At 39.6% G+C, this 14,957-nt stretch overlaps 1 protein-coding gene across 2 annotated transcripts in view; it reads right to left on the minus strand.

Moving 5' to 3' along the window:
* Positions 1-5,874: 5,874 nt before the first annotated feature.
* The window catches only part of trmt44 (tRNA methyltransferase 44 homolog), a 15,827-nt gene continuing 6,744 nt past the window's right edge, over positions 5,875-14,957 (minus strand). Inside the window, exons 9-11 of one of the 2 annotated variants that reach the window (XM_010779505.1) lie at positions 12,563-12,911; positions 8,015-8,131; positions 5,875-7,170 (exon numbers count right to left, since the gene is read on the minus strand). In XM_010779505.1, coding sequence (XP_010777807.1) covers positions 6,935-7,170; positions 8,015-8,131; positions 12,563-12,911 — 702 coding nt within the window. In that variant the 3' untranslated portion in view covers positions 5,875-6,934. Of the gene's footprint in view, positions 7,171-7,240; positions 7,384-8,014; positions 8,132-12,562; positions 12,912-14,957 lie in introns of those variants that run through there. The other variant, XM_010779506.1, reaches the window with a different exon arrangement.

Genomic DNA, 14,957 nt, shown 5'->3' on the forward strand with positions numbered 1-14,957 from the left:
TTGGTCTAACTACTTCTTAAGAAACGGTGAATTTGTCAGACAACTGATCAAAACTTCAGGAAGTCACTTGGCTGAACTGTTGTTGGACCATTTCAAATTCTTCTAAAACCCACAGTTTTTCTTCTATGCTTGGGAACAGATTAAATCCTCGGTTTCAGGTTCATTTTACTGCCCAAAGTGAACTCAAGAGGGCTTGACAAGTTAAACCATTGCATAACAACCTAGAAGCAACAACACCTCTAAATATTTGCCTTTCTTTTACTTGAAAGAAAGTACCTTCTGAAAACATTCTCAATAAATGAATAGTCTGAGAAACCTTGATAATCTCTCAACTACGAATAAAAACACACTGCTCTTTCCTCAAACCTGCAAACAACTAATTTATCTTCTCCATTCTCAGTTATTGTTGTTTCGAAGCCTGATTCTGGCACTGCCATGAGCACACAACCACACTGGCTTCTCTTTTAGAGCTGTCAAGAAAAAGTAATTGGTCCATTTTTCTTCACTCTCTTTTGTTCTTTTTGACAAACATCACTGCAAATCCTGCGTAGCGTTAGCCTTTGTTGTGTTAAGCTACGTAGCTAGCCGGGGGGGTTAAAAAAGGTATCCAGCGTTTATGCTTCAATTATTATGACAATTACTTCCCTTTAAGTCATCCAGTGGGCCAGACTGGACCTTTTTTCAAGAAGTATTTTTGACTTTGGCTTATTTTTGAACATTGGACAGAGCTAAGCTAGCTGTTTCCCTCTGTTCATTGCCCTCGTGCTATGCTAAACAAAGCAGATTGCCTCCTGTCTCTACTTGATGCAGCACATAAAGGAAATGTATCATATCTAAACGAACAAACAGCACAGCAGCAGTCTGTTTTTGACACTGTTTGCCCTATTCTGTGCGGCCAGTTGAACAGTTTCACTTTTCCTAATTGGCTCCAAGCAGACACACCTACACACACACAACTATAACACTGTATTTAGAGAGGCTGTGCTAGATGAAAGGTAAACGCAGATGCTTTTTTATACATCATTTATGCAGGATTATGTCCAAGTATTATGCAACAATATCAGGGTTGCAACCATGATTTGACAAGAGACTTCTGGGTAATGCAGTGTGAGAGGTTTTGCTATGAAGTGTAGCTGTCACAGCGCAGAGGTCCAAAAGGATCAGCTGCTGTTGTGCCATCTGGGTCACCTTGGCCCGTCGCCCATGGTAACGACACCCTCTCCTAATTTGTGACTCTATGGTAACCCCAATTTTCACTTCATATTAGAGCTGCTGAGCCGCTTTTATTTTGGTAAGTTGCATTTTTTTTTTACTTTAGCAAGTAAGTGAAGGTTTAACTCATGGGAGTAAACGTTCTTCCCATGATGACGCGTCGAAGGCGTGATGTAACACTAAAAGCAGAAAGATATTATGTAATATTGCATCATGAAACCAAACTGAATATGCTTGTGTACTGGGAGAGTGATACAATACTGTTCAGTTCTGTAAGCTAATTACGCAAATCATTAAAGAATGTTATTGTACAATGAGACACTGATGAATTTTAATTACGTGTCTTTTGTTTTTATAAAGAAAAAGATTTTGACTTTGTTGATTGTATGGATAGTTTTGAATCAAAGACTTGTCATTTGTGTCATCCCAACTGGGCTCCCTGTTTCTAAGAAAATGCATTTTAGCAGTGTGGAAAAACTGTAATTGTCTAAAACTAATTACATGTCATCACTGTTTTTTTATTCCACAAGATAACAAATAGTTAGTTATGATGGTTACATATTTGTCCCTTTCAGACCAAACAAACCTATGGGAAAAAAACTTGTTTACAAGTTGTGTCTTTTTTCACCACTTAACAATGTATTTGTTGGGCTTGTTTGTCTATACTGTAATGATGCCGTAAATGTTTGGTTACAATAACACAGCATCAGCACTTCTTGCACAAAGCATTTACCCTCACCACTGATTTCTGTTAATTTGTAACAGTTTTTGTTAGGTTTGGTTTACCATTCATTGGTTGTCTTCACATGTGACATTTTACTCAAAAACATCTTTATAAAAGCTTGATCTGAATTAGAAATATGTGTAAACACCTTCACTCCACATTCATGCTCCTTGGACACTACAGTTGCTCACCAGGCGGTCATTTTAAAAGTGCACAAATAAAGAAAATCTATATTTCCATGGTTGGAAGTGGAGGATTAGAATATCAATTTTACTAGAAAGGCCTGGGAGAGAATCACACTTTAAGAGGCATCGCATTTTGTGCAGAACACCGTATTAAATTAACATCTCATCAAATATTAATTCAGAGGATTGGCTCCGAAGTGGCAATTTGAAAAGTATTTTGATGCTGTGGATCAATTTGTGTTAAAAAGACAGGGTTTGTGTTCCCTGGACATACTGTACATTTAACAAATGAGATGGATCAGTAAATACACATTTAATTGATCTGACAACTTTTTACTTTAGCCTATATTTAAACTGTGTGAATTGTGTAAATGCCAAGGAATGGCCCATGTGTATTGTCTATTTCTAGCTCTGTGTCGAGAAGAAGCACCGCCCTCGCTTGGTGCTCTCCACCGCCATCTTTTTGAAGTACGTCTTCAAACAACAGTGACTCACACAGTGACCCCACACACACATGCACACACTCCTATCTGACCCTTTTTCTCTCACACAGTTCACACTAGGGAGCACCAGCCTAACACCCTTATCTTCAGAGTGTCACCGAGGTCTGAGTAGTGATGAAGAAGGTCGAGGGAGGTGGTGTTGCATTTGGTGAAGTGGGTAAAAAGAGGTCTCCTGCAGGTGCAGAATAACCTATATATACAGTCTATGAGTATAACACAGTCGGTAGTGATTACATTAAAAAAAGACTAGAAATGTTTTATCTGTGTGACCATCTGGTTGTCAGCTTTGAGATATTGATCGAGTGCCTGGATGAGAATATCAAAAATGACTTGTCAAGATGGAGAGGATTTAAGTTTGTGGACTTTTATGTGTTTGGAAAAGCCTGCAAGAAGCTCCTTATTAATTAAGACAAAGTTAGAAACAGTTGCTGTATGAGTATTAAATACAATAGCCTTATAGTACTTTCAACATCATCCAGCTAAAAGATATTGCATTATTACAGAATATGTTTGACAGTAATTAAAAGGTGACTCACCGATTGTATAGCTAGAGCAGATGTTAAGTAAGGTAAAAAAATTCACACATAGTAGGACAACGTCATTTCAACACATTGATTAAACAAAGTGGACCATTTAATCCATTATTCATATCTAAACAAAGGTAAGACTACCTCTTATTTTATAAATATAATTTAAGAATATAAGAAGTTTTTTAGGGTTAAGATGAACCAACCTCTAATATAAAAACTAAAATCACTTCATGAAACAAAATGCTAGAGACACAGTTTACCTGACCATGTTAGCATACGTATCGACGTTAGTTAACCGGTTTACTACCGACATTTACCTAGCATAATATCCAGGCCATTTGTTCGGTTTGGTTAGATCTTAGATTTGTATAAAACAACGTTTGCAACAAATACATCTTCTGTGTAGCATTTTTGGGACGGTGTAACACGTGGATTACTTATTTAGCAGCCTTCCTGCTCCATTATCTAAACCTATCAAAGTTACTTTCGCCAAAAAACATTGATTGATCCTCTAACAAAGTACAATTAAAAGTAAAACATAGCAACTGTTTTAAATACAAGACGCCAGGACACAGTTCTCAAACAACCATTAGCTTGATTAGCTAGCAACAGCTAATACAATCTATCATCCAATGTCTGAAATAAATAATTCCTTCAAAAATTACAGTGGGTAAATCTGCCCCTGTTATCATTGTGAAAATGAAAAGCTGGAGGTGTACTGAGAAGGGAAAGAAGATTTTTTTAGGGCAGCAACAGTCAAACAAAAGAATACATTTAAGTGACAGCTGTCAGCGTCACATTGGTACACCGTTCCCTTCGCTCAGAGAGGCTGCTGTACGTGACCAGGCCATATAGTGGCACACTGAATAAAGCATGAGGCAAACAGAGGAAGACATGTTGGTTTAGGCACAGAGATGCATCAACTTCTCCATGACCTAGATGTCAGGCATTGGGAGGGATTTTGTCTTTCTGCTCTGTGTTTCATCTGTCCTTTCACCATCTTTAATTTATTGCGGGGGACATTTTAAAAGCTGATGGGGAATCATTATTTGGAATAGCACAGAGTAGGGGTAAGAAACCAAGAAGAATTGAAAGAATTTCTCAAACATGAGAAGTACCATTTGGAATATAAACTGAACACTGTTTAGTATCAGACGTTGTGTAAGAAAGATCTACTTTGGAAGGTCAAGGAAAATGTTTTGTTTACATTGTCCACCACTGAAAAGGCAACACAATCCTATTATGTAGAAATCAATACTGCACAAACAGGTGTTCATATTGATATGTGCAGCTATTGATCTCTCCCATATAAATATGTTACTGGTTCTCACCCTTCTCAGCCTGTTGCCTTTCAGCCCATACTCATAATCCCCCATCCCAGTATTGAAATGTACAAGTTGTGAGCAGTTCGACCCGAGTGACTTCCCTTTATCTGACAAGAAAAAAGCAAAGATTGGGGAAAAGTTTGGAAAAAATAAGCATTTGCAGATTATAATCTATTTCAAATATATTTATATTACATTCATTTTTTAGAATATAGGACCAGAACAGCTCAGACTTGACATGACAGTTTAATTATTAGGTACGTGTATGCAGAAAAAAACTGTTTTTTTGATTGCAGCAGTTTTTGTTTTTGGCACTAAAATGCATTCTTTGGGTGGGTGAGGAGCAGCCGACCTCCTATTCAGTGTTTACGTGAGGGCAGATTCCTCTGGTCTCTAGGCATTGGTGCAAGGCAGACACGGAGACATAATGATGGCTTATTAAACTGGGTTCAAAAAGTCATAGCAAGAATGGCTGTAAATGTGTGTGGAGTTGGGGATCTGGCAGATGAACGCCTCCATGTCTCAATCCTCTGTAGTTAAATGTAGGGCAGCAGGTCGATTGCATCGGCAAATCTTTTCAGACCCCGAGCTGCAGAAATATTTTCAAGGATGAATTTCTAATGACACAAGGGGGAAGGGCAGGAGATGGTGAAATTATTTAAGTAAGTCATTAAAACCCACACTAGTGAACATTATGACTGAGTACTACTTGTCAAAACACAACCACAATCAGTTTAATCTATCGCATCACTTAAATCTAAATGGCCTTCCATCAACAGCCAATTGTTCAGAAAACAATTACAGCTTTAGGCCTTTTCTCCATGTGTCGAACCTGTGGTCAGACTAAACACATGTATGTCTTCATCAATGCCCAGTGACACAGCCATTGAGCTGCAGAGGATACGGGGGCATCCAGTTTCATAGTATGTTACCAAGGATCTCCATGTCAACCACAGTATGGATGTTATGTCTCAGTGGACTTCACAGTTTGTACAGAATATCAGTATGACAATACGACACCCTCTGTCCTTAGACTCTCACATCGTACAAGGAAAGACTTCCAGAGAAAACCCCACAGTTTAAAGGGAAAAAATGGGAGAAATCTCAGGGAGAGCAACAGGCCTAGACTTGTAGTAATTTTCACCTCTTTTAATACTTTTAGCCTCATTCTTGAAGAGAGAAGTGAAATGTGCCAACGTGACGGCCGTCTTGGTGTGTGGTGCGAGATGGGAGATGTAGTCCATTGAGCGGTTTCACACAAAAAAAAGTGTTACTTCACAGTTTTACAACACATTTTTATTTTTTTGACTTGCAAAATTATCTTTTAAATTGACATGTGTAATTTGTAGCACAATTCAAANGGGATCGAAAGATAATCTTTCTCTCTACATTGACTTCAATACATACTTTTTCCGAAATAAGGTCCCATGGAGGTCCCCCAGAAAGGCAGGGACTTCGCCTCTCTATACATCCACAGAAAAATCCAACGGGCCAGCCTCACATGCATACACATTTGGGTATCTGTTTTCTTTACCTGGCAGAAAAAGGCTTCCATAAAATACCATAAAAACTAAGTAAATGTCTTACATACCTTTCGTGTGAAGCTTTTATGAGGGAATACTGCACACAGCTTGCTGACTTAAAAAAATATCCTGACAGCATTTTCCACATCTTAATGTCAATTTCAATTCTTCATCTGAATGTGATTGATCTAAATAGTCTGTCCTTATTGCATCAATAATTTGAGATTGATGGCACGGAGATTAATAAACGAACCCAGAGGACATACTTCCCATCACCATGCTGCAGTCCCTGGGTGGGCCTTACTGTTTTTGACATTTGAGCCACGGGGTGAAGGCAGCTGTTAGAGAGACACAGCAGTGAGCGCCCGTCCAGAGGGGACGACACGCAGCTCACCCCTCAACTCCTGCCTACAAATAATTCATGCCACTAACATTTACTTTGTTCAAACGCCGTCCGTTCTTTATCCACCGCCCTGCCTGTGAACCTCAAAGTACCTGTTTGAGGTGAATTAACAGCCTTCAAAGAAATATATAACAGCTTTTAGAGTTTTTATGCAGTGAAAGTTGAAAAGTGGTCAGCAAAAGAAAAGTCTATAAAGGACTTCATTATCTTAAAATAAAAAAGGAAAAATGTAGTTTGAAATACACTTTAAGCGATATTCAGTGTACAATTGAGCTTTACAAAAATCTATTCCTTGAATAAATAAAAGGATAATTTGAAATTAGAGATGTCAGCGAGCTATAACAGTGAAAGCTAAAGCTGCATCTGGCTCAGAGGGAGAGAATATTGTAAAACTTTCCCAGAAATGACGTAATGTTGCTTGGATCTGAACTTCTTCCTCTTTGTGGCTTCAGGGCTGGGAGTGGAGACTTATTCAGGAAGTTCTATGGGCAGAGATACACATAGTGTTCATTTGGAAAGTTCCTCAAGTTCAAATAAAGGCATTGTGTCTCATCTTCTTCAGAGGTTTGGTCGAGGGTCGCAGCTCATCAGGTCCGTGGGCGAAGGCACAGAGTTCGGCCTGCAGGGGGCAGCGCTGAGGGTGGTGGTCGTAGAACCAGCAGGCGCGAGTTTTCAGGGCCCCGGGGGCGAGGGGCTTTCTTTTTGTATCCGCCCTGGAGGCCTTCCTGTCCCGCCAGTCTCTTATATACACCCGCCCTCCTTCCACTGAAAGAGAAGGAATGACGAGATTTAAAGCCTCTCCAGAATGAAGTGCTCCTTCCAAAAACTACAAATAAATCTTTTTGCCTGAGTTATTTTCAGGATCCAGAACTCATAATATTTACTGCGTATCAGAGACGACACCTGGTTGAATCATCAGCAAAGATCTGAGTTACTGTGTTGGAAGATATCTGACTTGTACGGGGGAAAGTGGGAGACCTTAGAGATGACAGGGAAATTAAGAATATTGAGGGAATGAGGAAAATGTACTATTGGATTTCACCAAAGAATAAATATTATGTCATTTTTCAGGTTCATATCAGTATTTTGTGCCTCTACTACGACATCTTTTAAGCCTTTGCAGACCATTGACATGCACAAAAACCTATATAACAAACTACAGGAAAGGGAAAACCCCAAAAAGCATAATAGGACCTCTTTAAAAATATCTATATCGTAGGACTTATGCGATAGAGAGACACATTTAAGACCAAATACCTGATATTAATATCTCATAAAAATGTAGACACAATAAGATTTTTGACAAATACATAACCATCAGTAATTTCGATATTGAATTGGTTGATAAAGACATATTGTGAAAATTAGAAAATCACATCGACGTATTATAGCCTTTCAAAAACAGGGAAAGGACAATATGCCAAATAATGATATCGAAATCTAGTATCAAAATATTGATTTATTGGCCAGCCATATTTTATTCCCTTTGTTAAAATCCACGTGTCCAAACACTTGTAGTCCTAATATGTTGCCCTTTAGGGAAAAACACACAATTTCCTCTATTGTATGATAGCTAAGAGAATGTATATAAAGCGTATGGTCCAACTACCTCTGAAGACTTGGTGGTTGTTCTTCAGCAGCGTCTGGAGGCCTCCACACTCCTTCTTCAGGAGCTGCAGGGTTTCCTGCTTCATCAGCCCAGCCGCCTCGTTCACAGAGAGGCTTCCTGAGGAGGGGGAGAAAGGGATAGATAAGAGCAAACACGAGTGACAAAGGAGCGGGAGGAGGTCTATCGATGTCACAATCATCAATATATTAACAAGCTGCCTCAGGCATGCACAGAAATCATTTTTATCCCACCACTACAGAGTTCAAAACAAGATTCAGATGAAGGCGATTGGCTGGAGCCAGTTGTTTCAAGAGAGGCAGTGCTATGAGAATATGCTACAGAATATGCTAATGGAGTGAAATGTGATTGATGCTATGTTGGAACATTTTTAAAAGGACACCTCAGTCACTGTCTTTCTGTGCGAGTAAGGCCTGTGAAATGTGCTCAATTACAGCTGCTCAAACAAGCTGTCAGAGCGACCAGCATGCATTTCACCGCTGCATCCCACTAACATCTATTTCAGTGCGTGAGTCACTGTTGTCACCCCCCACTGGGACATTCATTTTAAGGGTGGTTATTGAAATGCCTATGCTACAAGTTAGCGAGTAGTAAGCATATAAAGGGCGTTGGAATGAGATTTTCTGTATTTTTGGAGTTGCCCTTTTACCCCCAGAAGAGAATTCAATCATGGTTGACCTTTAGTTTGGACAATTGACAGTCTGCCTCCTTCTTCTCTGACATATTGGAGAGGGACACAAACGCACTCGTGCTAACAATATTTGACTTAAATCTGCAGACACCATAATGCAATCTTCATTTCAGGTATGCACTGTTGGCCTAGTGATTATTGAGAATGAGAGCATTTCAATGTGTCATATCTTTTCCTTCGCTTTTGATCTGTCTTCAGTTTGGCAAATAAATAAATGTACAATTTGAAAGACAATATATGGAGTTTTATTTGTACTTCTACATGACATTTTTGATGGTGATTGTTCTCAGTTTTCTGAAACATATTTTCCACCCAAATGCATCCTGGTGAAATTGCTGAGTTAATACCTAAAATATGCAACACACTCCCACATTCACAGACACTCGGAACGGCCAAAAGCAGTCCAGTGCTGATTGTGAATCTGGGCAGACTGCCGTCCTATAGCCCAGACTCTAGGGAGCTCAAGGCCTTAATATAATATCAATACAACGTTTCGAGCTGCCCTTTAATGCCTACAAAGTTAATGCGGATTAATGGGAGAGGGGCAGTATTGACAGAGAAGACTGTGCTTGGCTAAGACCAAAGGAGATGATTATTAATTGATCGGCTTGATGTACAGTACATTTTTAAGGCTAAATGTCCCTTGTGCAGAGATGGCCGGTGATTGTTTGCTTTTTGTGTTTTTGCTGCTCATGCCAATTCAGAATCAGGCTGGATGGAGTAAAAAATGAAAGAGAAATCTGTTATAAAAAATAGCATTAGCTTTACCCGAAAATCTGAGTTATCAAAAGGGTTCAAGTTAGGAGATAAAAGGAACAGAACTATCTTTTATTTTTTTATTATAAAATACAATTGTGTAAAAATTGAGAGAACACATGTACTCATCATATTAAGATATATTATAACCAAAATAAAAAATGAACTGTATTGTAAATAATCCCAATCAATTGCCTCTAAATGAATGGCCCTGAAATACACATATCGAGTATAGAATTAATCTGCAGATGCTCCGGGTCAAAATTAGACTTACTGATTACAGTTTTTGAGCCCAAAAAAGGCCCAAATGTGGCCTGCAACATACAAGTCAAGGCTTGCTTTTAACTTCCCCGTACGCTGGAAAGGCCTTTTGCTACTGAAGCAGTTGTTGATCACCAAGGGGTTAGTTGTCAATGACTGTATACAGTCCATCAAATAATTTCTTTTTTTAATTGTGAAACCATAAGAGGTCCTTGAACACAGTCATACATTAGCACAGCTGATATTAGGCTCATGGGTCGAGTAGTAGTCTATGCAAGATTAGTCATAAACAGATACACACACACGAACAAATGAATCACTTCCAAGCAGAGATAATCAGGGAGGGAGGATGATGATTGTGCAAAGAATAACAGCTGGGTCTTCTGAAGGATTGTGGGAATAAATTTGAAAGAATTGAATGCACCCGTCCGTTATAATACTGTACCCACTCTCTCTTTAATGCAGGCTATGTTTCGAACATGTATATAATAGATGTGCAAACTATACAAGGAACATCATCATGAGACACCATGTGAACTTTTGGCTTACTGTACATGTCTTTTGAAATGATAAAATATTGCATTGAGTAAAGAGTACATGTTAGATGGAGAGCTACAGTATACACTGACTTTCATTCTGAGCAGCTTACATAACTACCTGAGTCCGGTCAGCAGTAAAGCATGCATGAATTAGTAAATCTACTTAAAGCTAAAGTAGCAGCATCACACGTTTGCAACTTTCACGCAATAACGACTATACAGTATTTAAACCTCATTGCACAAATATGAAGCGAAGTAGCAGCAGCAAGGCTTGTGTATTGGCTTCACACAATGACATTTGCTTCAGTAAAACATAGTCTCATGATTTTGATCATAAGATACTTGTACAAATTGTAATACACAAGCCAAACAATCACTTTTTAATACTCAATTGCTATGAATATAAAAACCCTAGCCCTAGATAGCAGTATTTTACACCCACATTCAAAAATGTACCTTTCTTTCCCCTTAATTATTGTTATTTAAATGTTAAATGACTGTTTGTGTTTAACAACATTTGGGCTTACACTAAAGCGAGGAAGCTATTTAACCAAAGATCTACAGAAGTAATCATTCCAATATTAAAAATTAGTAGATTAAAACATCAAAAATCCTCACAGTCTTTGAAGAGGCCATTTCAAATGGAGAGAATTTGAATCTCAGATGCCTTTCGATGACTGAGGTTCTTGTGGATTTTTCCAATATAGGCTGGTTCACCCTGAATTTACCCTTTGTTCCTTCAGATAACTGGTAGGAATACCTCAATACAAATGCATTCTCATGCATAAATCATAGATGCTGGTGCATTATTCATCAAGTCATCTCTATACAGGGTTACTGACTCCCTTCATTTGCTCTCCCTCATATTTTCTGCAACTAAATGCAGCACTGACATCACGACATATAATTTTTCAGTTTTTAATCATAGTATTCCTTATGTCCTTATCTCTTTCATATGGGATGTGTGTGTGTGGCAGCAGTGGTGCGGAGGCGTTGACAAAGGTGATGCGTGGGCAGTGCATATGTGTGTGTGATGCGGCGTGCGTATGTGGCACTCTCTGTAGCACGCAGTGAAGGAAGTGCGGCTGGCAGAGAGATAGCTACGGAGTTCAAAGTGGCGTCACTGTGTGTCATGAAAGCCTTTCTGGATGATGCCAAGAGGGGGACAGGGATAGAATACATGAAAATATATTTTAAGGTAGTAGGCTACTGAGGAATGTGAGAAGAGATTATTTTGTGTTGTTTTGGAACATACCCTTTCACTTTTGCTGCTTCCCCGTTTGTATTCCTTGTGCTAGGCTAAGATAACAAGCTGCTGGCTTTAGAATTATATGAATGTATAAAATGTTTAACTACCCATTTAATACCTGAACTATGTTTTGAGATCTGTTATACCATATAAAAATAATATGCCACACAAATGTATACAAATTTAGAGGTTTTATAGATTGCTACAAAACTTAGCTAATGGTATGAATGCTATTGCTAGCGTTAGCCAAAGCTAAAACTAAATTAACTTATTGAATATTGACCATCTGTTTATAAAAATGTAACCTTTTTCATGTAGCCTACTGACCTATTGTTAACAGTGTAAAAATACTAGTTGCACATAGTTAAATGAATCAGCTAAACCTAAAGCCTGAAGGAAAAAAAACAACAACAGACCAACTCCTGCTAAAGCTAACATAACTAGCTTAGCCAGAAGCAACTATCTCAGATTTTGAATCTAGTTGAATTCATGCCATAGCAGGTGCCTTTAAAATCACACAATGTATTCAATTGAAAAACAGACACCTAGCAAAAGAGATGTAAACAATGATAATGATTTGATAGATACACCAGTTAAAATGTAGGACAAAGCTTAAACTAAAACATTGTGTCTGTAGATCCATAGAGTGTAGCTAGCACCTGCAATGTTTTAGTATTGTGTTGGTTTCAAAGCAGTGGTTCTTTAAGGTGACTTAGTAATAATAAAAAGTCCTATCACAGCCTTAGTATCTGTAACGTTTGCCAACCAGCCTGGAAACTTTGGCCCTTATCTCCTCAACTTCCCTGCTTCAGTAGATACTAATCTCTCCCTTTGTAGGAGATATTTATAGCTGCTCGGCAACAGAAGTAATGAATGCAGAAACTCCCAAAGTGCACAATAACATGACTGGATCAGTGAGATTCTCTGATAATGTGTTCTACTCTGGATTTAATTTGAGCCTGTTCATCGCTTCTGTAGCAGCTCATGCCCAGGGAGACTGATTTTTGGAGTGTTATGTGGGTGATGTGGTTTACCTCCTCGATTCCAGTCACTGGAGGACCCTCCGCCATCCTCTTCAGTCATTCCCAGGATTACATTAGCAACCTGCAGGACCACACCGTTGACCAAGTCCCGCGGGAGAGCAGCACAGTTTCGAACCGTTTCCACCTTGTCTCTGGGCTGGAAACCAACTCCCCAGCTGCTGTCAGGGGTCCTGTCAGGGTCTCCCTCTCCATGGCAACAGTTCCCATCACTTCTGATGTCTGACCTTTGAACTGTGGCCCCAGGGGCTTTCTGGCGGCTCTGTATGTAATGAGCTCTTCGCTCCTCTGCCTCGGCCTCGTGAGATATCTGGTAGTTTCTTGACTTTCCCACCAGACACACCTGTGGAAACATAAGCTAAATGTCAGGGTTTGAGTCCCATGGGTGCCGCCGAGTGTCCAAGGTGTACAAAAAACACTTTGAAATTAAGAATACGAGTCCTAAATATAGGTGTTATTATGGACAGAAAACTGAATTATGCCCACGCAAATCATTTTAAATATATGTACTGATGTTGGGGAAGCTTTCCCTCTTTCAAACAAGCATATTTTGACTGTACTTAACAGCCCTGTAAACACTTGCTTGTGTTCATTACGTGTGTGTGTGTATTGAAGCCTTTAATGGCCAGCTGTGAAGGAAACGTCCCTTTGGGAACGATAAAAGGCCTGATTTATTTCTGTCTGAAGCACTAATTGAGGATCAGTTGGAGGAAAGGCAGGGATGTACAGCTGTGCCTGTTTGAGGAACAGTAATACACTTTATGATAATTGTACAGAGAATTCTAATAACCTCTTTTATTAGAAAGAAATATGGAAATGTTATCTACTTTATTAGACATTCCCAGTGGAGAAAGATTATAATCAGAGCAAAAAGAGATGAGTAACGCCTACGACTTCATAGTCATATGAAGTTAATGTGCACTAGCTAATCAAGAAACCAACATTAACTTTATACCACCAACTGATTCACTATTTAGTCATTTGACACACTTCTACTGCTAAGACTGTGAAAGTGTTGTATGTATATCAACAGGTTAAACCCATCTTTGCTATTATTGTGGTATTTTCCTGAAAATATTCTAGGTAAAATGAATGGCACAAGTGATACTTTAGTCATGTTTCCATCTGTTTTGTTATTTAGGCAGACCAACACACTGGTACCAGCTTTACACATAAGGGTTATTTCATTGGGAATATAATGCATTGCTCATAAAACCAAAGACTGTGATAAAAACCAGAGTTTGAAAGACATTGGTATTTATCAAGAATGGTCCAATGACACCATCAAGTTGCATTGTGGGAAGTGAAGGATGTAGAGCAGGGGTCGGCAACCCCTGGCACGCGTGCCAGCATTGGCACGCGGCACCGTAACCAGTGGCACACTAGGAATAAGTGGAATAAGTGTACAAAATATTTAAATTGTATTTTCGGATCCTGAACGAGACCGCCGCCAGAGCGCGTCTACCCGTTACCTGCAGAAGGAAGCCATGCACGCACTACTCATAGTCTTTTTTCTTCCTACTCTTTCTAAAATCCCTGCGCTGTCGACTCTCTGTGCACACCATACAAAGACCTTACCTTTTGCTACCTTCGTCTTTTTTGCTCCAGACACTACATAAAAGACTTTGTCTTCTTGTCGATTTATTTACCGTTGCCGGGAGAGGTTCTTCTCGAGTGGAGAGAGGCGTCAGTAAACTTCGATTCATCCAATAACTTTACTTCGACAACGACAGACGGGCAGGAGCTGATGCCAGTACCCTTCGGCTGTCCTTTCCAAGCTTGTGTGTCTACCCGGTCAGGGCGGGGGAAACATAGTTTCGTATAATAGCAGCTACTCTCTACTCGTCTAGCGGTGACCCGAAAGTTGATTTATGTGTCGTGCGTTTTTGACGCCGTCAAATATGTCGAGGAATACCCATACGTTAATCACTTCACCGAAAGGAGACACCACTTTGCTAGTCGTGACGTAGGTGCCTGCCTTTCGCCGTCTTTCAGCTGGACCTCAGTCCACTCGNTTCTTGGGAGGCCGTTGCATTTATTTAGCTGTTCTTCTGTTTCAGAAAATACATCACAGACCTCTGTTTTTCTGCTTCCTCGTTTCACTTCCAGAAACATACACACGTTCTCTCACTGTCGCTCTACCATCCACACATGCACAAGCCGCGCGCACATCTCTCTCTCTCTCTCTCTCTCTCTCTCTCTGCATGACCCTAATATCATAACATGTGTGCTCTGGAGAATCACAGAACGGACGATCGTCCCTATTATGCCGTGTAAACCAATTATTTAAATGTGTTTGTTAAATTCGGCATCATGTAAATTGTGCTGACAGGTCCACACACTGCTTCCCCGCAGCGAGGCTCCCCCGCCCTCCTGCTGATAGTTGACG

This window comes from Notothenia coriiceps, unplaced genomic scaffold (genome assembly GCF_000735185.1).
Source record: "Notothenia coriiceps isolate Sejong01 unplaced genomic scaffold, NC01 NC01_scaffold00020311, whole genome shotgun sequence".
NCBI classification, from domain to species: Eukaryota; Metazoa; Chordata; class Actinopteri; order Perciformes; family Nototheniidae; genus Notothenia; species Notothenia coriiceps.